Raw genomic sequence first — 23,781 nt, 5'->3', positions numbered from 1 at the left:
AGTTAAATTCCGGATGAGTTGTGATCGTGTCTGACGCGGAGGTTCTTTCAAGGTTCACAGGGGCGTATTTGCGACTAACTTCCACATCTTCGATGCAAGGGTGTCCAACTTCAGAGTCAATGCAACGATGTTGTCGTCGTCTTCCATCGAGAGCGCTTTGAATGGACCCCCCTATCCAAGGCACCGATAATACGCCTCGCTCGTGTTCTCTCCCACAGTCCAACCGTTATGCGCGCTAGAATCAGCAAACCGACCGGCAAAGCAGATACTTGGACTCCTCGAGATTACCAATGGCAGGGGACTGAGAGATGCTATGCCATGATGCCGCCAATGACAATGAAGACAATCAGATACGTGGACCCGCCCGCACCTATGATCTATGCTTTCTCGACTCACATTTGCACAAAGACCATGGAGAAGGTTTGCGTGCGGGCCATTAACGAGCATGGGCATATATGGTCCTCTGTATCTGTCTGGAAAGATGACGCAAGGATACAAGTTGCTTCGGCACGACGGTAGGTGTCGCCGACACGCGTGAAGTTGGATAAAGGACTAACAATGTTGGGGAGACAAGACAGGCAACATGCCAGTAGAGGCTGCCCTGTATTTGGTACAATGGCAATGTCTACTCGGAGACGGTCGTTCCACCAGTTACCAGGCCAGCTAGTCTATTGCAGCTCCGCTTGTATGTTGGCATGAACTGGCAGCTGCATCTTCGAACGGCAATGAATGCTACCTATGGACATAAAGCTCTGCACGATTCGAGCCACGGTTTAAGGGAAGCCGAGACCATTCGGAAGGCGTATTCGAGCATCCGGGCCAAATCCTGATGTATGAGCTCCTGGCCCTTTCTCAGGAACAACTTGACACATCCCTGGTACGCCGCCATGCTCGCCTATCCTGTTGTGATAACGTTTTGACCTACACCTCAGCGCTCGGTCACTCCATCTTGTTGTATACCTAATTCGGATTCAGTCCGGACTCCTAATGGGGATACCTCACACGAACCTCAGTCTTTGCTCGTTGGTGCGAACCTGCCTCTTTTTCACATGCTAGTAGGTTCCATGTGGAAACAGCCTGTCAAGGCTTCTCTTCTTCTATAAGAACCTCTTCATCGTTCACCCTAACAGCCGCCGACAGCATTGCGCCCTTGAGTTCATCAGAGAGAGCACACAAGAACTCGACAGAACGACTCCTCCTGTGTCACAGTCCCGACCCAACCATGAGCGACGCCCTCGAACGCAGCCAGAGTCCGCAAGCCGCTGCAGAGTCTTCAGAGCGCGGCAGAAAGCTTGTCGAAGTCGTACCAGATGGAGATGTCCTACTCAAGGTCGGTCGAGGCGCGGATGCCGTGGACATACGAGTCTCAGGGACAGTCATCAGTCTCGCATCAGATGTTTTTTCTCGAATGCTCTCGTCATCATACCTCGAGGCGAGGACCAAAGAAGTCGTCCTCGCAGAAGACGACCCAGAGGTCATCCTGGACTTTTGCAACATTGTCCATCACAAGGCTGAGAACCTCGATCACTGCGACACCACGAGGCTCTGTAAGCTTGCGGAACTGGCAGATGCACGACTCTGCAAATGCGCTGAGACCGTGGATCGCTGCAAGGCTGGCTCGCGTGTTGGAAGCCTTCATGGACAAGGACCGCGACCGGAATGCAGTGCACAGTAGTCGGATCGTGCTCAAGGACTTTCCTCTGCTCAATATCGGACAGTGCATAGGAGTCGCCGCGGTTTTCAGATTCGCTGATTTGTTCTGGTTCGCGACCAAGCATGCCGTGTTATCATGGGGCTCATGCCGCCTGCGCAGTCCTGAACGAAGGATGCCCTCATTTACCGATACGGCTCTGTTCGCGAGCGGCCGAGACCTCGAAGGTATGTGTCACAGGCCTTTGATGTTTGAGGCCTACTCCTGACTTCCTCCTTTCAGAAGAGCTTGAGAAAGTCCGCACGCAGCGACTACATGGCTTCCTTGACGATGTCTTCAAGTGTGTTGGCAAAGGCTTCGATACAGGCGCATTCTGTCCGTCGTCCTTACAGAAGCGAGGCTGCTCGTTTGCGAAATACAGCACAGTCATGTTCTACTTGGCCAAGAAAGGTATCAAACCCGGACAAGCTGGAACATGTCAGAAGTCAATCTCTCAGGCGATGAATGCGGTTCGGGATCTCGACCGACAATGGGCGCTGAGTCCCTGGGACCAGATATTGATGTACTCGGGGTGCAGAAGGGGCCTTCTTATGAGATGTGACTTCTGTCGGAGAAATATTGCGGACGACCTGTTTCAGGTTGTAGAACGACATATGAAGACAGCTCCAGGGGTCTGTCTTGTCTGCTACACAGGCCGCAGGGAGAAATTCTTTCACAACACTCGCAATCACGAGAAACATTGATGGGTGAATACCTCTTGAGCTCAAGGTTGGCCCTTTGAGATCAAACCCTTGAGGTGCATGCGGTGAAGGAGTCATTGCGAAAATCCGGGGAGACGCGTTGGCTGTTGGACAGAGCATGGGGGTGATCGCTGGATCGTGGTGTTTTTGGATATTCTCCTGAAAACCCCAAGGTGAACACAGGGAGGTGGAAGATGCATGGCTGACATGTGGATGGGCGCAGATGAGCTCAGTTCCTGGGTGCGACGACAGCTGGAACGAGTCACGCGGAACCTCAGCTGGGACATGGACCGTGGAATACGCCTCCCATCGCCTGGCAATATGAATACCAGGAGATAGTGCTTGTTTTGGGAGCCCGAGAAAAGCCTAGCCGGTCGTGCAGGACGAATTCAAAGCCTCTGCACATAGCAAGGACTATCTCACCTGAAGGTATTCCCCCTGAAAAGCGTCCAGGTACGCGGCTACGATCAAGACACGCTCTCCTATCAGGCCAACGCGGCACCAACACGCGGTCATCTATACTCCCTTTTTTAAAGCCTCGTCATCCTTATCTACAGCCACGAACCCCTAAGACACGGACTTCACATCTGTCTGAATAACAATTTCCAGTGTGACCAGGGACGAAGTAGCATTATGTTCTCCAGTCCGGCGATGATATTTGGGACACCAGCTGCCTCTGCCTCTGCTAGACTACCCTGCTCGTCCGCTCCAAAAGGGTCAACTCGCCACCCCTTGCTTCCCGTCTACATTCCCTTTTCCAAAGCTACAGCTTCTTCAAGGAGACTGTTGAATTTTGTCGCCGTATCCGGGTTCAGCTGAGGCAATGGTCTTCTGGGAATCCCGCCATAGCCGAACCAGGTCTGCAGCCCGCTCTTGGTGCCCGCCACGCCGCCCTCCCCAACGACGAGATCTGCCCTAGCCAGAATGGCCTGAAGCTTCTGTGCCTCTTCCAGCTTTCCAGCTTTATACAGGTCAAACACCTTCACGCACAATTTGGGAACAAGATTTCCCAAGCCAACCACTACCCCACTGCCGCCGGCGACCAAGGTTTGTAAAATGAAATCCGCACTTCCTCCCATACACATCCAGCCGCTATTCGCCTCGGTTGCTGTCGCGGCCTCAACAGCATGCGCGATTCGATTCAGCTTGCCAGTGTTTCCGCAGGTCAGCTTGCACCCGACAATGTTGGGGTGTTTGGCGAGAGTCGTGGTGGCGTCGCTACTGAGGTCGACGCCACCTACAACTGGCGGGTAATTGTAGATCACGATCGGTAGAGGACTGACATCGGCCACGTCCAGGAAGTAGCGGGACAATGCTTCGGGAGTATAAGATGTTTTGTAGTAACTTGGTGGCAGCACCAGAGCATAGTCGCCACCTGCCGCAAGGGCATCTTGACAGAAGAGGACGGTCTCGCGGACAGACTGGGCACCGCAACCGACAACGATTGGGAGATGAGTGGCACCGCTTTCGTCCAATGCCTTGCGCACTGTTGAGATGACGAGGCTGCGTTCCTCGCGTGTCAGATGCACCGCTTCACCGTTGCTTCCTTGGACGGTCACCGAGGTGACGCCGGCTCGACCAATTCTCGCAGCGTGCTTTCGTATGGATTCAACATCGAGATCTTCGCTTGAAGCATCGAAGAGGGCAATGAGGGGAACATTGACACCAGGGAGGAGAGGCCGGCGTGGTTGTGTACTCGACATAGCGATGTCAGTGCGATGGCAGAGGGACCGGAAGACCACCTGGGCTGCATATTGGATACTTGGATCAAGACGTCTCTCGAAGATGCAATATACATTAGCAGTTCCCGGTGTTATCAGGGGAGCCATGCATTCTGTTCGGCTGCCGCATAATGGGGTGATTGGTCGGTGGGTTCGGAATCCGTCCAGCCCTCCGTGTCGATGGAGAATACGATTGGCTGGAATTTAACAGCGATTGACAACTTTGGGTGGAAGAACATGAAGATGCATGTTTCTCTCCGTCTATTGGAAACCCATCTCTGCACAGGTCCAAAAGGGCACACAGTTTCTACGTCGGCGGTGCCTGCAGGACAAATCGGCACTGGTTTCTTTTTCACCTTATCGAGGTATATATTTCCTGCTGTCCCACATCATCCGTCCGCAGAGAGAAAAGGGCGCAAGAGATCGTCTTCGCAATGATAATGTCCGCAGCTTCCCTCGTCGAACCTTTCTTCAGACCCGAATCCGTCCCACAGGCGCCGAACGACCCTCTCTATTCTCTAGTCAGTGCGTATGACGCCGACGAGTCAGAGAAGAAGGTCGACCTGGGCGTCGGAGCTTATAGGGATGATAGTGGACGACCGTGGACACTTCCTGTTGTCAAGAAAGTGCGAAATCATGTACCATTCACCATTCTGTAAATTCTTGCTGACCATCGGAGAGCCATAGGCTGAGCATTTCTACCACAATGATGACAAGGTAGATCATGAATATCTCCCGATTGCAGGGCTTCCCGACTTCAATTCTGCATCACGAAGGCTCATCTTGGGATCTGATTCACCGGCCATTGTGGAAAACCGAGTTGGTGTACCCTTTCCAGACCCCCCGGGCCTCCCAATATCTAACAACGAGAGGCATGTACATTTCAGGCAATTTCAGGCACTGGGGCGGTCCACTTCGGTGGTCTCTTCCTCTCAAAGTTTTTTCCCTTGCTCGACACCGACGATCTACGTATCGACTCCCTCGTGGCCTATTCACAACCAAGTGTTCGAAAACGTCCGTCTAAGCGTCCACTGGTACCCCTACTTCAGCGAGAGGACGAGACTTCTTGATTTCGAAGGGATGATGTCTCGCATCAAGTCCGCTCCCAGGGGCAGTATAGTCCTTCTTCATGCCTGTGCGCATAATCCGACCGGTGTCGACCCGACAGAAGACCAATGGAGGCAAATTGCGAAGCTTATGCAGACAAACGGCCTGTTTCCATTCTTCGACTGCGCCTACCAGGGCTTCGCTACTGGGGACCTTACACGGGACAGTTTTGTCATTCGCCATTTCGTCGAGCAAGGCTTCGAACTGCTGGTTGCTCAATCGTTTGCCAAAAACATGGGGCTCTATGGCCAACGGGTTGGGGCACTCCACTTTGTGGCTGCTCCGGGACCGCAGGCACAAGAAACGGCGAAGCGGGTTGCATCGCAGCTGAGTATCTTGCAACGATCCGAAATTTCCAGTCCACCGATCTACGGTGCCAAAATAGCTTCGACGATACTGAACGACGAGCGACTCTTCTCGGAATGGGAGAGAGACCTCCAAACCATGTCTGGCCGGATCATCGAAATGAGACAGGCGCTGCAGCAGGAGTTGAAGCTCCTACGAACCCCGGGGCAGTGGGATTTCATCACCAACCAAATCGGGATGTTTACCTATACGGGGCTCAGCAGACAGCAAGTGCTCGAGCTGCGGGTGAAATGGCACGTCTATATGGCAGAAACCGGGAGAATCAGTATGGCCGGTCTCAATACCGGTAATGTCAAGTACTTCGCTCGAGCCGTCGATGATGTGGTTAGGAGGATGGAGAAGGCTTGAGCTCTGGAAGTCGGTTGTATTGGAACTGTCGCTCTGCCGGAGACACTCATATCATTTCAGTGGGGGGCTTCTGATACCTTTGTCGGACTCTTGTATTTTCTACGCCGGCAGGCTTGGGTAATAGCAAGACCTATCCGTGAATGCAGTTGCACTTCTAAGTCGTATCCGCAAACCTGAACAGATGAAAATCACCTTTGCATGAGACGCCCAGCGAGGCTCAATCCACATAGTTCCAGTCTTACCATGATCAATACTTCTAGCGTGGCGTGTCTATCCCGGACCACATGCCCGGAATTCTGGAAACACAGTCCGATTCCGGACGGAGAAGTCGAGGCCATACCTGCATTAGACGCCTTTAAATCCATTATTTCTACGACGCACCAGATTTCACCGTGCAGGGCATTGTTATCTTCTCCCTGGAACACCATCGTCGGTGTTGGTCTTGAGATGACAATGCATAAGGAGGACCGAATAGTCATCGTCGGAGCGGGCATTTTCGGCCTGTCCACGGCGCACAAGCTGGCACAAGAAGGATATCAAAACATCCTCGTCCTCGACAGGCATCTGCCTCCGGTAAATTCCACTGCCTTGTCCCATTGGCCTAGTACTGACTTTGGGCAGACGCCTGATGCGTCTAGTTCCGACATCTCGCGCGTTGTTCGTTTTGACTACGCCGACGAGGACTACTTAAGCCTCGCCTACGAAGCGTATCAACGCTGGCAGTTGCCGCGGTACAAGGGCATCTTTTACCCTGCTCCTTACATTCTCGTCGGCAGCGGGACACCGTCGCATGACTCCTGGATCAGCAGGACCACGGCGGCTCTGTCTCGAAAAGGACTTCCTTGGGCGAAGCTCGACAATGCCGCCGACGCGAAACACTGTTACCCAATCTTGAGCGGGCCTCTCGCCTCTCCTGGGTTTTTCGGCTATCACAACGTCCAGGCCGGCTGGGCAGATGCCAACAAAGCCGTCATGCAACTCCGGGATGACTGCCTCGAGCTGGGCATCTCCTTCATTTCTGGTCGAGCGGGAACGGTCGTCGGGTTCAACACCGACGCTCGTTCTTGTATTCGGAGTGTTCGGACACTGGCCAACACGACGGTCGAAGGGGATCATTTTGTTCTTGCCACGGGCGCCTGGAGCTCGGGGCTGGTGCCCATGTACAATTCGACGCTGTCGACGGCGCAAGTGTTGGGCTATGTCCGACTGACCGAGTCAGAGATGGAGAAATACAAAACCCTCCCCATTTACGCCAACTTCTCGACAGGCTGGTTCAATTTTCCTCCGCACAGGGACACCAAAATGCTCAAGATGGCGGTGCACGGATGGGGGTACACGCGGACGCCCAGTGAATCAGAGCGCGCCGTCATGTGTAACACCAAGTCTTCGCCACCTCTTGTTCCGCCGAGACAGCGTCACAACTTCGCTCCGCCCGACGGCGAGCAGCGTCTCCGGCAAGGTCTTCGAGAAACGCTGCCAGAGCTCGCCGATCGGCCGTTCGAGCGGGTGGCCATGTGCTGGTACACCGACACTCCCACGGGCGACTTCGTCATGGACTTCGACCCTGACTACAAGAACCTATTTGTTGGCGGTGGTGGCAGTGGCCAGTAAGTCTACACGCCCGAACCAGGTGCATTTGAGATCGACTAACTCACGTCCGTCCAGCGCATTCAAGTTCCTGCCAGTGCTCGGGGAGTATATGTGTCTCGCCTTGAAGAAACGTCTGCCGCCGGCGTTGGCGACGAAGTGGCGGTTCAGAACGGAGTACGAGGGTCGAAAAGATACATTTCTAGGTGACGGGAGCCGTGGCGGTCCTGAAAGACGAGAATTGGACTCGCATGAGCGGGCCAAGCTGTAGAGGTCGTGGACATGACTATCATTCTTGGGTCGTAACACTTGGCCACTGCCATTCCTTTCGCACCATGGGGTGTCTAGTGTCCATCGAGACCTCTACCACGGCTAGCCATTTAGTGGAAGTGACCGTCATGACGATGGAGGCATCGGCCGGTGGGCGGCGTAATTATGCTAATGTCGAGCATCGAGATCGCACCCCTCGAGGTTGAAGGAGAGGCATCTAGACCGCTATAGTAGCGAGATAAGGAACGTGGTGGCGGCGTTGGTTCGGCGACCCGTTGATTTGCTCATCGTTACACAGTGGCCCATATGAACCCGGATTCCGTCCCTCTTCTCACGGCCCCCCCGCCCTCTCTATCTTCTCCGCCTTGCCGTCCTCATTTCACGGACAACCCTGCATTCCACATTTCGACCTCGCCGCCTTCCGAACAATTCCATTCCGGGCACCGCCAGAAGTGCTCCGTCCAAAAATGCACCGTGTGGGCTCGTCTGGCGAACCGCGGAGTCGCCAGGCGTGCGAACCCTGCCGGTCTGTGTGCCCTGGACGACCGTCAGGCCGCGAAGGGATGCTTACCGCTTTGTGCAGGCGCAAGAAAATCAAGTGTACCGCCGAGAGACCGACCTGCTCGTTCTGTCGTCGACTCAATCAAGAATGCCTGTATCTGCCGAGAGAGCAGCCACGAGCAGACGCCAACTCGGGCAGAGTAACGAAAGCGTGAGCCTGGTTCCTCTCTCAATCCTACGCAAAAGCAACCTGCCAACCTGCCTTGATGGCCTCCCAGTGCCCCGCAAGAGCGTTTCCGGAGACTTGAAGCCCAAGTCAGTGATATCTTCGACATACTGCAGTGCGTCATCTCCATATCTATACCCACCCATCGCGCCCACGAGGGTTAATGTGTCCTGCTATCAAGATCCTTGAAGAATTCCAGGGGCGATTCCTCACACGACGCTGAACATCTTGGTGACGGGGTTTCCCAACCTCACCGGTCAACCTCGAATGTGACCGCACGTCCATCAGAGGCCGCGGTCTCTTTTTCATTCGAGTCTACGAGGTAGTGCTGGAATTCTGTTTCTCGATCCATGTGTACTCCGAATTCCTGACCAGTTTTGACCTCTTCTGCCAGACCAGAGCCTCCTCCACAGGTGCTGGACTATCTCGTTGACATATACCGCAAGAAAATACATCTCCAACCGCTACCTCTGTTGAGCCCCGAGGACTTGCGGACCATCATTGACAACTCGCCTCAATATCTTCGCTGGAGTTTCTTGGCACTTACAGTGTCCTTTTCGAACCATGACTTTTACAAAGGTAAAAGCTCGGAGGCAATCAAGTTGTACTCGCGTTCGGCCGCAGACACGGTTATGAAGTTAGCTGCTGGCGGTAATTCGAGGGTGGACGTACTACAGTCACTGTGTCTACTGGCCTTTAAGGATATCAAAGGTGATTGTCTTGTTGATTCTCCGCCTGGCGGTTGAACTAACGTTGCACTTTAAGCACACAAACTCACTCGAGCGTGGATGACCATCGGAACCACCTCTCGGCTTGCAAGTCTACGGCAAAGTGCCCCGGACCCAGGCTCAGACGAAGGTGACCAACAAGATGCTGCGTTAAAGTGCTTCTGGAGCATCTTCATACTTGAAAAGACGTTTCCCGCGTGCATATCGAGGCTGCCCTCGATCAGCGTGGCAACCCTCAACTACCCTCCAAGTGCACCCCTGCCAACGCCCCATCCTACGACCAGAAACGAAAGCCAGCCTCCATATTTTAGCTCCGAAGAAACCATCAAGGACCTCGGCATCAATGCGTACTGGCTTGACAAGATTTCCCTCTGGGGAGACGTCGCAGTTTACTTGCACGAAGTACGTGCAGGAAAGGTAGAAACGCCGTGGTCGTCTCAATCGACGTACGCAAGACTGATTATGAAAATGCACGAATGCGAGGCCAAGCTGCCGCAGCAACACCTCCTCAGAAACGTATCGCTGTCAAGACGATCGCACTCTGAAATTGCCGAGCAGGACGGCTACTGGCGGCCCTGGGCAGCCATGGAGATCATCTCTCACGCAGCCCCGGCAATTCTAAACCATCCATTCCTCCACATAGTTGCCATGCGCAGCAACCAAGGCGTCCCGCAATCGCGCTTGTTCCTACAACAGACGGTGGACCAGGCTCTTTTCCATGCCGGCTGGGTGTTTCGCCTCATTCACATCTGCGAAGACCTGGAGCAGCATGACCCGCTGATCGGACACCTGGTCGCAGCCACCGCCACAATTCCTTTATTCTTTCAGTTTGCGAAGGACCAAAAGGTCGCCCAGAAAGCCAAACAGGATCTGGCGAAGGGCGACGAATACCTCAGTCGTATGGCGGGCGAATGGCCGCACATCGCGCAAAAGGTACGTCAAGTAGTTCCGCTTTTCGGTGGTTCACGCAATGGCGCCTGAGATCGTATTTGTATCCGAACCTCTGCACCGGATGGCTAACAAAGGTGTGACAGCTCGAGATCTTGCGCAATATGCAATCCATTGCAAAACGGGCGCCCGAAACTACAGACGGAAGCACCATAGTAACCTTCCCGCCCTTGATGCTCTGGGAGCTTCTTGATCCGCAGCTGTTGCTTGTCACACAGGATGCGTCCACGAGTCCACAGCTGATCTCTCAAGGCGGTGGTCTCGGAGACGCGAGCATCGGCATCACCACGCATTTCACGCATCCACTGGTGGAGGAGGAAGACCAAGGGGAGTGGCCGGAATCGGCGGAAAATCTTCCCATGTCCTTCAACGCGTTCTCGCCACGGTTTCAGGAATTCGAGCACATGCCGATTGACGACTTCTTTCCCCATGTGACGCCCGATGAGCTGGACTGGTTCCGACCAGCCTGAACACAGCATTCATCTGAGATGGTTTCCGCTGGAGAATTGTCTGTGATGAGAAATACATGCTGGACCGTTTCCTGGAACAAGCTGACAGCGATAACGTACGCAACCTCTAACCCCTTTTGCAATCCCGGACCATGGATACAGAAAGTATGCAGAAGATGCGCCCAGAGATGCAGACCGGGAGGTGGAAGAACCAAGGCGGTAGGTTGGGGAATGAGCTGCCAAACATATAGAGAGGCAACCGGGTCATAGTCTCCTCACTTCGTGCGCGATTGCATTGAGTCGTCGTCCACGATCCCTGAACAGGGATTGGAAGGACGGAAATGGCTCGCAAAGCCTTCCACGTGATCGGATATCGAATTGGTTTGTTGTTCTCCGGCTCGGCTTCCGAGATGTCACAGTCCAGGTCGCTCTCGACCGACAACTCGCCGACTCCTCTGGCGCGAGGTCCCATCCGCTCCGGGTGTGCCTTGTTCTTTCCACAAAGCTTCTGAACCGTTTTCTCCTGTGCCACGATCACAAGCTCTTGATGCTCAGGAGGAACATGTTCCTGCGACTAGGGATAGAAAGCTACGAATCTGATGATGATGGTTTGTAGGACGATCTGGTCTAGCGACTCGACGAATTCACGGACAAACCACCCAGCGCCAGAGGCCATTCCATCTCTACAGGAAGACCAGGCCTAGATAACGACTCTACAGTGCCATATTCCCACTTTCCTCTCTGAGAAAAACAGCTGTGCTCTGAGTGAGGTAGAGCCTAGAGACAGCCACTGGATCAGCTCCTCTGGCAGCAAGCCATCCATCCCCGCATATCAAGATGGGTGCGATAGGCTGTATGATCCTATCGAGAACAGGAACAAGATAAGTCTGGTCATTGGTAAGCGGATGTCCCCGATTGAGCTGCCCAAACAACGGAAAACATGGAAACCGTGTGATCTCCGCTCATATGGTCGGATCCAGCCAGTGTTCCAGAGCTCCAGCACCTGTATTCGGTAGCGGCACCTAGAAGTTTGGTTCAGTGAGAGCTGCGAGATAACAATCGGTCATAAACTGATACCACCCTTTTGGTGCCAGCAGACATGCAGATCGGGACCATGGTTGAATCCCCGGGATATCTATATCTTGGTTGCACCACCCACACTCACGGTTCTCCGCTTTGACTGTTCCCAAAATCTCCCCTTTATGATTCTCGCGGTTCACCATTCCCGCTGTCGCCAACCCCCAGGCACACTCACCGCAAAGATAATGGAGAAGGCAGATTCGATCAAGGACGATCCTCCCAAGTCTCCTCGAGGAGACCTTATCCAACAAGTATCAATTGAAGAGTCTGCTGTCCACATCAAAGATGAGATGCTAGAGCTCAACGTCGGTGGCCGTGGTGCCACACAACGCCGCTTGCGGAACTACCAGGTCACCATGATTGGATTTGCCAGCGGCATCGGCGTTGGTCTCTTTGTCGGTACTGGCGCCGCCTACGCCAAAGCCGGCCCAGCGGGATTGCTCCTGGCCTACTGCATCGTCGGGACGGTGATGTGGGGGATGATGCAAAGCATCTGCGAACTGGCGACCCTACTGCCCGTTGCTGGATCGTTCCCTCACTGGGCCACCCGCTTCATCGATCCGGCTGTCGGTTTCTCGCTCGCCATCTCATACACATACTGCTACTGTATCTCCATTGCCTCCGAGACTGCTGCAGCTGCTATTGTTGTGAGCTACTGGAGCGACATTTCACCTGCGGTGGTCATCAGCGTTGGGTTAGCCTTGATCCTGGCCTTCAACCTGATGAGCGTCCGCTTTTATGGCGACGTCGAGGTTATTGGAGGGGCCGTCAAGGTTCTCTGCTTCATCGGCCTCATCTTCGTGTCCCTTGTCATTACCTGTGGAGGCGGACCGAAGCACCAAACCATCGGCTTCCGTTACTGGCACGACCCTGGCCCCTGGACGAACTACAATGGCATCCACGGTGCCGCTGGGCACTTTTTCGGGTTTTTGTCCTCATTCGTCAACGCGTCTTTCAGCTTCATCGGTGTCGAGATCGTCGTCATTGCAGCAGGCGAATCGGCAGACCCGCATCGCGCAATCCCCAGAGCCGCCCGCCGTGTGGCCTACCGCATCGGCTTCTTTTACATATTTGGCGCCCTGCTCATTGGCATGATCGTTGATCCACGAAATCCGGGCCTTGTTTCTGGGCAGGGAAACGCGAACAGCTCGCCATGGGTTATTGCTATCAAGGAAGCCGGGATCACCGCTCTGCCGTCTATCGTGAATGCCTGCATCCTTGTTTCCGCTTGGTCCGCAGGCAACTCGTACTGCTGGGTCAGTTCGCGCATGCTCGTGGCCATGACGACCGATCGCACCCTGCCACAGTTCTTCGGACGGGTCACCCAGAAGGGCGTGCCATATATCGCTGTCTGTACCGTATGGCTATTTGGGCCACTGGCGTATCTGAGTAAGTATTGTGCTCGCGTGTGGCATGCAGAAAGGGCCTGGTTTATGGTTAACTAACATGGCATCAATAGGCCTCGGCAAGGGCGGTCCATCGCAGGCCTGGGCATGGTTACAGGCTCTCAGCACCGTGGCTGGGTTGTTGGCCTGGGCGACACTCTCCTTCTGCTACATCCGCTTTTATGCGGCTATGAAAGCCCAGGGCGTCAGCCGAGACTCGCTGCCCTGGAAGTCACCATTCCAGCCATATGCCGCCTGGATCGGCTTCATTGGCTCCACCGTCATCGTGCTGATTGCTGGCTTCCCCGTGTTCCTGAAGGGAAACTGGAACACCTCGAACTTCTTCTCCGCCTACATTGGGATCCCGATTTTCATTGTGCCGATTATTGTGTGGAAGCTGGTCCATCGTACAAAGGTCAGTGCCTATTTGTCTGTCCACATGTCGTTTCTGCGAGTCGTTTCTGCGGCCAGCATTGCTAATGCTAACCAATGGAAATGCAGTTTGTACGTGCTTCCGAGATCGACCTGTGGTCTGGTCGTCTCCAAGAGGGAGAGATCGAGCCGACCGTCCCGGCCACAACCTTCTGGGGTCGCATCATCGAGAAGATAGTTTGACCTTGTTCGGATTTTGCGTATATATGTCTTGACGGCGTGTTTCCCGGGATGCTCTCCATACTGCAATCGAACCATTTGCTCCAGGTAGTCCGACACCCTTGCACATGGAATTTGTTGGTTTCTTAACGCAAGACGGCTTAGTATCAAGTGTTAAGCACAATTTTTGTTAGTAAGATGTCGCACAGTCTATCGGTTTTAGCTGGGGCCTCTCTCGTAGGGAAGTCGAGCGATGCTCATTTCGTTCTGATGGATTCCTATAAGAATCTCCTCCTACATAGTACAAGTCATTACAGCGAAGCTTTCAACTGCTGCGTGCAATCCTTGACCATGGCTGCAATTCTCGCAGCGACTCCCCAACTCAACTCATAACCTCTTCCCCCTGCACCGTAGCCATGCACAATATACCGTCCGGCACCGACACCCTCGGTCTCTATTCTCGTGCCCCCTTCTCGCCATGGCCGCCTCCCGACATTCACGCCGATCACTTCAAACGTGCCGGGATCGGACACGAAGTCAGGGAACAGTCTTGCCGCGGTCTCCAACAGTCTCGCTTGCGTCTCCATCCTTGCGCCTGCTTCCCAGTCGTCCGGTTCCTTTGTGCCGCCCACAACGGTCCCGCCTGCGGCAGGCCGGGGGATGAGGAACGCCCAGCTTCCATCGGCGCATTGGCGGGTGACCGTCTTGTCGTGCTGTTGCCGCACCAAGACTGTCTGACCACGGACGATGCCGACCTTGGGATCAGCATCGATGCCCCTCCCCGAACAGTTGACCACAATCGAGGGGTTGCTTAGACCCACGTGATGGGGCAGTTCAAACGCATCTCTGACGCTGTCCAGAGAATGTCGGACCACCCGTGCGCCCATGCGCTGGATGCGGCTGAGCAGCCAACGACAATAGATCCGTGGGTTGACGCAGTAGGTCTGGTACTCGCATCCCCACGCGACACCACGCGGCAGCATGTCGCGCGGTGTGACCCGGAAGCCATCACCCTCCCACGCGTACGGCGCGCCGATTTGCAGACTCGTTTCCGCCGCTGTCGGGCGTTCGAGATATTCGATCGCCGGGGTGACCTCCACGCCACACTCGGCGACCTCGTGAGCAAGTCGCCTCATCACCGCCGCCGTCTCCCGTGCGAGGGCCGTCTCCAGCTTCAACTGGGCCGTGGCACCGGGCACGGGCCGGTGGTGAGCCCCAGCCCACATGGACGCATAGTCTGGCGTGTTCAGCGCCGGAGGGTCGCTGGGCAGCTCTGCTGCCACGACCGCAACGCGCACGGAGCAATCGTTCGTGAGGATTCGGTGGGCGGCCGAGAGACCGACGACGCCGGCGCCGATCACAATCACCAGGGGTTGAGGCATTGTGGTGCAAATATGGGTATGAATGCGGACCTAGATGGACCATGCCGTGGAAGGCTACTCGCGCGCTTTCATGATAAGAAACACAAAAAGGGAAAGGAAAGCTCAGACGAGGTGGAGGGGGGTTTTGTCATAAAACACCTAAGCGTAGGCATCAATGTAGGTCATACATTCCGAGCACTCTAGGACGGTATTTGCAGTTTTCCCCACTGCTAAGGGAGGTGGTGGCATAGAAGTCTTGCTGGAGTTGCATATGGATCCGCCTGTGGCCCAGCGAGGACGGAAAATAGGGCGATTCCCGGGATTCCGGGGGGGGGGGGGGGAAATCGACCTCCGGGGCCTCTCAGGCATGGAGCCTCGATCCGGAATTTGTCGCAGGTTCGGTGTATTGGGCAGCTGATTTTGAACCCTTGGTTAGGTGAGCTATACTCCTGCCACGGCTTTCTCTGCTGGGATGCCCCCGGGCGAGTTTGCGGACATTTCACAGCGGGGATTCGCAACCATTCAAGCGCAAGGCTGAAACCCCTGGGCGAGGCTGTGGAAACGAGGGGCGCACCAGTCAAGTTACGAGTGCAGTATAGCAGAAGGGTTGGAGCCAGAGCTCTCAAGAGTCGCATCCTACTGCTCCACTCCCCGCTGTCTACTATCAACACCGCAGAATCGACTGAGCAACTGGAACCCGTGGTGGCAGAAGACTGCTGTTCACCCCCTGTGGCTTACTCTACCTCCTGCGCCATTCCCTTGGCAGGAGTCGGGGGTGCATACAGGGCGGCTTCACCCTCATCCTCCAGAGGGTTGAGCAGGGTGTCAAATTTCCTCGTCGTCGCCCTTGATCGAACCCAGAGCTGCGCCTTGTTTGCCAGTGTTTTGACGCCTATGGCGGCTCAGGCACGGGGCCGAAACCCGTATAACGGACTGCAGGGGAGATTGGTGTCTTACCGACCAAAGGCTGTCAAACAAGGCTGTGAGGCTGGGAATCGGTCTGGACGAGACGCCACCATCTCCAATCCGGCTGGTTGGTGGTACAACATCTTCAAAGTTTTCAGTCTTCCCGGCGCCTGGCCTTCGTGTTTGTCTGTCAGCCATCAGCCATGGCCGTCTCTGTCAAGTGTCTATACGAGGCTCGATACTCGGGAGCCTGCAAGTTGTGGTATTATTGTCTCGCCCATCTGATTGCTGTCTCCTATTTCCAGCTCTCCGTGGCTTTCTGGATTTGAGCAGCCTCGATTGTGATTTGCCAATCACCATGTCACTCCTGGGAACGAGGCAGAGCAGCCTCTGCTCCAGAAGTCCCGTGGATCAGATGTCCTCTCAATAAAAGGGCGAGCCGTCACCAACCCTCCACCGTCTGGTGTCGTCGGTCGACACCTTCTTTCCACTCTTTTCGTCCCAGTCGTTCGTTTCCTCCAACTGCAGCCACTCGTTCCGGACTTCAGAGGGTATTGTCAATTTCTTTGCCTTTTTCCTTCCCGCCGTCATGCGCTTCTCTGCCATCGCCGCGGGCTTCGCGCTCGTCGGTTCCGTTGTCGCTGAAGATCTCCTCTTCCTGGACGAGCTGGTGGGGGACGAGGAAGAGCATGCCGTTGGCCTGGGGTTCACCACCAAGGTGGTCACCGAGACAGAATGGCGCGCGATGAAGACATCTGACTTCGCGGCCTTCAAAGCCATCATCATCGGCGATCCGTTCGGGAGCAGTGACGTGAGTCTGATCCAGGTCCTGGCAGACACAAACACCACCTGGGGGCCTGCTGTCACCGGAAACGTCATCATCCACGGTGAGGGAATATGGGTCTCGAAGCACGGGATACCGCTGACACGATGCAGGCGCCGATCAGTCCAACCACGATTCCCAAGGCGTCGCCGGTGCGTCTGTGCTCATTGACAACAGCATCAAGTTTGCCGCCGCCGGGGTCTCTTCCACCGGCTCCTCCCAGACCGGATTCTACCTGTCCCTCTCACAGTACTACAACACCGCCGCCGTCGACACCCCCGTGCCGGCGCTGTCCTATTTCGGCGACTTCAAGGTCTTTGGCCAGGACAACAATGGCGCGGGAGGGTACAACGAGATCCATATCGTGGCCTCGTCGCCCGCGATCGACACCCTGACCGACGCCGATCTGTCGAATTGGTCCTACAGCACCCACGAGGCCTTCTCCTCGTACCCTTCGGTCGGGCAGAATGGCTTCCAGGCGCTGGCAATCGCAGACGGGGTCATCACGACCGGCACCCAGAGCTATGGTGACGGCCACTCCGGTCTGCCGTACATTCTAAGCCGCGGTGCAACCCCGGCCGGCTGCGGTGATGGGAAGTTCGATCCCTCGCTGGGTGAAGAGTGCGACGACGGCAACACCGTGGACGGCGACGGCTGTTCCAAGAGCTGCAAGTGTGAGAGCGGCATTGCCAACGGAGACGGCACTTGTGGCTCCGCCAACACCACCAGCAGTTCGACCACTTCTACCACGGTATGGGAAAAAAAGGGACAATGACCCCCGGGCCAATGTTCGTTGGTTGACCTTTTGTATTAGACCTCGACGTCCTCGAGCACAACGACAACCTTTACAACGTCTGTCCTGTCCACCACCATATCCAAGACCTACACGAACACGACGACCTGGTCGACTGGCTCCTCCATTGTCAGCTCGAAGACCAGGACCACAGCCAGCCCGGTGACGGCCACGACCTCAAGAAGAGCCTGGACCGCCCCTCCGTACATTACGCCTTCGGTCCCCAAATCGCAGTGCATTGGCATCGAGGTCATCGTGTCTGTGACCGAGGTCGAGCAGTGCAGCACCATTGACCCGACCAGCACAGGTATGCCACTCCGCGTCGCAAGGTCTTGAATGCGTCTAGAAATACTGATCCTGTTTTCACAGTCACGTACACCACCACCAGCGTGCTCTCGACGTACCAGAAGCCCATCTACAACACGCCCATCCCGTCGATGCCATGCTACGTGTGCGCCTTCGAGGCCCAGGGAATCACCGTGACGGACTTCATCACGGCGACAACGGTCAGGACCCCCCTCCCATGACGAACGAACGCTACGTGCAGCGCACTGACATGCATCCCAGACTCATTGCCCATCGAAGCCCACGGCGGAGCCCGCGGTCATCTACCCTTGCGCGACATGCCAGGGCACGAGCCTGACCGCGTCGTGTCCCTGGAAAGTCACCCCGACGGCGCCGCTCCAGCCATACACCACCTACGGACCTGCAGGGCACGAGCACGGTGAGGGACACCCGCCCGGTGCCGGCCACTCTGCTACAGTCGCTGCCACGGCGGTGACGTACGGAGGTGCCGCGGGTTCTTCGCCGCCGTATGTTCCCGGTGGTGCGCCTGCGGCGTATACTCCAGGGGCCGCTCCTCCTCCAGTTCCAGCCTCTACCGGCGGCGCTTCTCCGGCTGGTTACGTTCCAGGTGCCTCCCCCGCCGCGTACACCCCAGGCGGCTACCCCCCAGCATTCACGCCGGCAAACACCCCAGTCGCCGCGGCGTCGACCAGCTACGCGGTCAACGCCGCCTCGGTCTCAGGCACGCCAGCGAGCTCCGCCTGGACTCCCGATGCGATGTCGGTCGTGGCCACCTACACCGGCGGCGCTGCCTCCAGACCTACCGGCGCCGTCGGGTTGATGGGAGTGTTGCTCGGAGCAGGGGCCGTCGCAGTTGTCGCCGTCTAGGGTGCGTGGGTGAAGGCGAGCGTTCTTGTCGCTGATGATGATGCAAAACGTTAGATGCCGGGATTTTGGAATGCCCCAGCAGCACTTGCGGGAGGTGTGTCGATGAAGGAAACGAGGGAGCGAGTTTCATGTTTCATCTGCCCTGAGCTTTGTACCATTTCGCTTCGTCCTACCACAATTTACATGTGTGATTTCTCATGGGTCCAGTGAAGGAGTTGAAAGGCTCCTTGTCGGTAGTCTCTCGAGTGCCTCTTAGAGTATTTAGAGTATGAACGGCCATACTGGCCAGCTCCGTATCCCAGTACGCTTTGACTCCGTCGCGAGGAATTCGAATGAAGGTCGAGGATAGCAGGAGTGGGTAGGAGTGACTTGTCCTTCGGGGTCTGAGAGTGCTAAAAGGATCTCACCGTGGAAGTTTCTCTTGGTCCTTGTAACGAGATCCCTTTCAAATCCATCAGTCTTCGACCGTAATCCCTATGATGCAAGGGTAAAGCGGGAGCAGGTCGGAGGCGAACGAGTCCCACGCCAGGGGAGAGAGTTGGCAGGTATGAGATTCAGGAAGGCACTGGAAACGTCGACATGCCGATGTGTCCCGGTCAGGTGGGTGGGACATGAACAGGCTCTTCCTCACCGTTGCTGTCAAGTGTAGAGGAACATCGTTGTATCAGAGGGCGCCCTGGACAACAAGTGCCAGCCAAATAAGAGGTAGAGTGAATGCTGTTTATTTCTTTGACCTCACTCTTTTATCACTGCTTGTTCAACCACCTTACCCAACCCTGCCTCCTATCTCTACCCACAACCACCATTTACCAAACCGTCAGCCTCTTCTCACTCATCAGCCGTCTCAGGTCCATCTCACGGAGTTCCGTATATCATCGAAATCAGCTATGGCTGGTAGAATGCTCAACACACCAAACCTGGGCCATTCTAGCACAGGGAACAAGCGAAAAGCCGACGCGATGGACTCGGACAAAAATGCGGAAGAAGCTCGTACCGCCGAACTGGTCGAAGTCGTTGCCGACGGGGATGTCCTCTTCAAAGTCGGCAGCGGCAAGCATGCTCTTGACATCAAGGTTTCTGGGGCAGTCGTCAGCCTCGCCTCCGAGGTGTTTTCGCGCATGCTGTCATCGTCGTTCGTCGAAGGAAGAACCAAGGTCATTCGCCTGCCAGAGGATGACCCAAGAATCATCTTGACTCTCCTCAAAATATTCCACCACAAGATCGAGAATCTCGATCACCTCAATTTTAAGGATCTGGTCAAGTTGGTAACAGTTGCAAAAATGCGACTATGCATTCCAACGTTGAAGCCGTGGGTGATGATGAAGCTCGCGAGTGCCAGTGAAGCATTGCACGCAAGTTATTCGGCGTACTTTCTGTTGCCGGAGACTGTAAACAAGGAAAATGTTCCAGTGCATAAGTACCACCGGATAGCACTGTTATATGTGGCGACTGCATTCCGGCTTGATGAGTTGTTCTGGAAATTGACAAGGGTTATGATCTATTCATCGGACACTTTATTCCGGAGTTTCGAGGGTGCGAGTGACCTCGAAAACAGCTGCGAAGTCAAAGGTTTGGAATTGATTTCTCCTTTGTTCTCATGGATCTCTCTGATATTTCTAGGTCTCATCGAAAAAAGTCAGATGCAGTATAAGGCGAAATTCCTGGAGAAAATACATCAATGCATTGGACCAAAGTGTCAACCCAATTCCGACATGACCATCCGGGAGTCCGAGAAATACCTGTACTTGATGGCGCAGTTGATGTCTCACGAGCTTGCACCCTATACGGAGTTTTCACGTTCTCAGACAGTGCGGTGGATGGCACTTACAGTGCAACGCATCGCTCGAGAACTCGACACGAGCGAAACCTGGAAGGAGCTGATCAGAAAGAGATGTGCTTGTCTTTATTGTGAGCGCGACTTCGCTGCAGACTTGCAAAAGTGTGTCAATGAGTTTGCCAGAGATATCCCGGGTATTTGTCTTGAATGCTTCCTGAGCCAATCCGAAGATTGCTTCAGCACTACCGAGCATTGCGATCGATGTGATAAACGGAACGGCATAACCGACTGAGAGTACTCAGAGAGACATCGAGGCCGAATTGATAACAGGGAGGTGCTAGTAAGCTATTGGAGGACTCAATGCGGTCTATGCGGGCAAGGAGGCTGTTCATACCTACCTGGTAGCAAGCGAGGTACCTAACATGATACGATGATCTCAATGCAGTTGTGTAAAGTGAATGGAGGGTGAAACGAGTGTGAATGGAGGTTGAGGCTCGAGGGTGTCATCGGCGTATCTTCGGGGGTTTGGTTGGTCGAACTTCCAGGCCGAAAACAGCGAGTGTAAACAACCAACTCCTCTTCCTTCGATCATCCTCATCTAGTGATTAGTAGCCCTCTTCTTACCGTGCAAGCGCTGCGCAACATGAGCTCGCCCGCGTCCAAGCGCATGCGCTTGTCGACCTCAAGAACCTCTCTCTCTGGTCGCAAAAGCATCTCGGGCGGGCAATCAGCGCTGCCTCGACCAACCTCCGCAGCCGGGCAAAATCGACTCACAAGCACCCAACCATCATACGACTTCATCGCTGGAGGCGCAGTCGACAATCCTCCGCAGCCCTTCAGACAGTCCAGACTCCGCCAGCCCTCTGTTTCTCGAGCCGATCCGACCCAAGATGAAAATCTCCGTGCGAAGATTAACGCCCTAGAGTACGAGCTCAAAAATTTGCAACAAGAGCGAGGTCTTCTGGCGCTGCAGCATGAAAAAGAGCTGCGTGAACAACAGCTCAGAGCAGATGCCGACTTCAAAAGGTACCAAACTGCCGAAGGCGCCGCTCAAAAGGCGACGCAGAGACAAGAGGCCCTGGTGAAGGAATTGCGCGAACTGCAGGACCAAAAAATCAATGAGAAAGCCGCGCTTGAACGACAACTGCGGGATTTACAAGACCAAACTGCTTCTCTAAAGGAAGATGCTACAGACGCGCAGGCGCGTCTCGCTGATCAAGAGAGGCAATACAAGTACCAACTCAATGACGTTGAGGCAAAACGTGCTGCCCTCCAAGAGACCGTGGATGGTGTCAGACAACAGTTGGAAGAACTGGGCCAGCAGTTCGAGTCATCGCAGGCGCGCCTGTCCGAACGAGATGCGAAAATCGAGGGCCTTGAAACCGAAGTGGCCACATTAAAGTCGCATTCTGGGGACAGCGAAGCGATCCAGGTCCTGCAGAACCAGCTCTCTGAACAATTGACTCACATTCGAAAACTCGAGGCAACCAATAGAGAACAACTGGCTGAGCTACGGCGACTGCGCGATGCTCACCGCAGTGTCGAAGTCGTCGAAGAACAGAAACACGGTCTAGAAATCGAGCTTCAAGTGCTCAAGGACGTGCAGAGACAATTAGGAGAGGCTCAGATACAAAGAGAGATACTCGAGGATGAAAAGAGAACATGGACGAGCCTTCTGCAGCGCGATGGGCAAGAGAGCGAATTCGACTCTCCCGAGGCCGTTGTGAAAGCTCTTATCCAGCAAAGAATCGAGTATGCTTCGATGGTAGACAGGCTGGGCACAGTCGAAAGCGACCTCTCAGAAAAGGACGAGATCATCAGAGCGCTGGAAAGAGACAAGGCAGCCTTGAGCAGCGAGGTCGAGAATTTGAAATCTACAAAGACTGCGCCGGCGGACGCGGGCCAGGACAATAAAGCTTACAAGAGACTAGAGCGACAACGGGTCCTCGCCGTCAAAGAGGTCGAATATCTTCGAGCTCAATTGAAGACTTTCGACACCGAGGAGACTGTCTTGATGGACAACCAGAACTTCGATGCACAACGGTCTGAACAGATTAAGAACTTGGAAAACCTGGTCGATCAATACAAGGCTGAAGTGCACACACTCCACTCCGATCTATCAAAACTTGAAGTGGTGCCTGCAGCCACCGCCCCTGTTCTGGACGAGCCTCGGGGAACAAAGCGACCTGCAGATTCACAGGAGGCGGACGGGGAAGGAGGTAACTCACAGCTAGGTGCATTATTGAGAAAGAACAAGAACCTCCAAATTGCGTTGCAGAAGACCGCTCAACAGTCCCAAATGCTGGCCACGGATCTTCAAGCGACAAAAGCACAACTCAAAGCCTTACGGGAGAGCTCTAAAACACGAGTCCTAGAGCTCCGAGACAATCCTACTGCTAAAGCCGAGGCGATAAAGTTGTCGACGTTACGAACGCTCAAGGAAGAAAACAAGGCGCTTCTCGCACAGCTGAGGGGTGGCGATCTTGAAGGCGTGAAAATGGTCCCTGTCAGCTCGGTTGATGCGCTCAAATTGGATCTCAAAGATATGGAAATGGTTGTGGCCGAGAAGGAAAAGCGGATGAGGCGACAGCGAGAGATCTGGACGCAAAAGGCCGCGGAATTCCGGGATGTTATTGCGAGCGTCCTGGGATACAAAGTCAACTTTCTTCCCAACGGAAAGGCCAAAGTTTCGAGCATGTATTATGGACGGCCTCATGATCTGGGAGACGAGAGCGAGGACGAGGATGACGACCACTATATCATTTTCGACGGAGACAACGGTACCATGAAGATAAGCGGCGGGCCCGACAGTCCCTTTGCTGCGGAGATCAGAGATCTGATCAATTTCTGGGTGAAGGAGAAGAAGCAGATCCCGTGCTTCCTTGCGGCGATGACCCTGGAGTTCTATGAGAAAGTCACCAACAGGGAAACCGAGGCTTGATGCAGACGACTTGGGTCTTTTTCCAACGGGGGTTCGAGGATTTGATTTGCCTAATGATGTTGTTTACGTGGTGGAGGCTTTGTTGCTGAATGTATTCTTCTAGCGAATGAGAAAATGAGCGGGATCGAAGGCAAGATACTGAGAATATCTCTTCCTACTCGGCCTGGTCTCGTAAGATAGTGCCAGAAACCACATGGAAAGCTTTGGTGGCACGGAGATAACGCAATCACGTTTGGAACATGGCGTTGTCCGACGCTTGATCCAATCTCGCTTAGCGTGGGCTCGATCAGGAATGGCGCCACTCATCTA

At 54.7% G+C, this 23,781-nt stretch overlaps 6 protein-coding genes across 6 annotated transcripts; 5 read left to right on the top strand and 1 right to left on the bottom strand.

The window, feature by feature from the left end:
• Positions 1-1,222: 1,222 nt before the first annotated feature.
• On the top strand, positions 1,223-2,623 carry PV07_11816 (uncharacterized protein; the record flags this gene model as incomplete). Its single annotated transcript, XM_016399284.1, has 3 exons — positions 1,223-1,547; positions 1,633-1,878; positions 1,934-2,623. 3 exons carry the CDS (start codon positions 1,223-1,225, stop codon positions 2,392-2,394), a joined length of 1,032 nt encoding a protein of 343 aa, XP_016243846.1. The 3' UTR covers positions 2,395-2,623.
• A 511-nt stretch (positions 2,624-3,134) lies between these two features.
• PV07_11815 (uncharacterized protein) lies at positions 3,135-4,094 on the bottom strand (the record flags this gene model as incomplete). Its single annotated transcript, XM_016399283.1, has 1 exon — positions 3,135-4,094. One exon carries the CDS (start codon positions 4,092-4,094, stop codon positions 3,135-3,137), a length of 960 nt encoding a protein of 319 aa, XP_016243845.1.
• Positions 4,095-4,546: 452 nt separating this feature from the next.
• Positions 4,547-5,933, top strand: PV07_11814 (uncharacterized protein; the record flags this gene model as incomplete). The annotated part of the gene is made up of 2 exons (XM_016399282.1): positions 4,547-4,738; positions 4,800-5,933. The coding sequence occupies 2 exons, from the start codon at positions 4,547-4,549 to the stop codon at positions 5,931-5,933; spliced, it is 1,326 nt and encodes a 441-aa protein (XP_016243844.1).
• Positions 5,934-6,386: 453 nt separating this feature from the next.
• Positions 6,387-10,663, top strand: PV07_11813 (uncharacterized protein; the record flags this gene model as incomplete). Its single annotated transcript, XM_016399281.1, has 6 exons — positions 6,387-6,506; positions 6,555-7,540; positions 7,599-7,787; positions 8,912-9,228; positions 9,283-10,178; positions 10,280-10,663. The coding sequence occupies 6 exons, from the start codon at positions 6,387-6,389 to the stop codon at positions 10,661-10,663; spliced, it is 2,892 nt and encodes a 963-aa protein (XP_016243843.1).
• Positions 10,664-16,554: 5,891 nt separating this feature from the next.
• On the top strand, positions 16,555-18,754 carry PV07_11812 (uncharacterized protein; the record flags this gene model as incomplete). Its single annotated transcript, XM_016399280.1, has 5 exons — positions 16,555-16,852; positions 16,902-17,539; positions 17,603-17,888; positions 17,951-18,087; positions 18,149-18,754. 5 exons carry the CDS (start codon positions 16,555-16,557, stop codon positions 18,752-18,754), a joined length of 1,965 nt encoding a protein of 654 aa, XP_016243842.1.
• Positions 18,755-21,122: 2,368 nt separating this feature from the next.
• PV07_11811 (uncharacterized protein) lies at positions 21,123-23,710 on the top strand. Its single transcript, XM_016399279.1, has one exon. It carries the CDS (start codon positions 21,175-21,177, stop codon positions 23,470-23,472), a length of 2,298 nt encoding a protein of 765 aa, XP_016243841.1. The 5' UTR covers positions 21,123-21,174; the 3' UTR covers positions 23,473-23,710.
• The last annotated feature ends 71 nt before the right edge of the window (positions 23,711-23,781 follow it).

Source organism: Cladophialophora immunda, assembly GCF_000835495.1.
Source record: "Cladophialophora immunda strain CBS 83496 unplaced genomic scaffold supercont1.7, whole genome shotgun sequence".
Lineage (NCBI taxonomy): Eukaryota > Fungi > Ascomycota > Eurotiomycetes > Chaetothyriales > Herpotrichiellaceae > Cladophialophora > Cladophialophora immunda.
The sequence above is the reverse complement of the archived record's forward strand: the minus strand, read 5'-3'. Positions and strand labels throughout refer to the sequence as shown.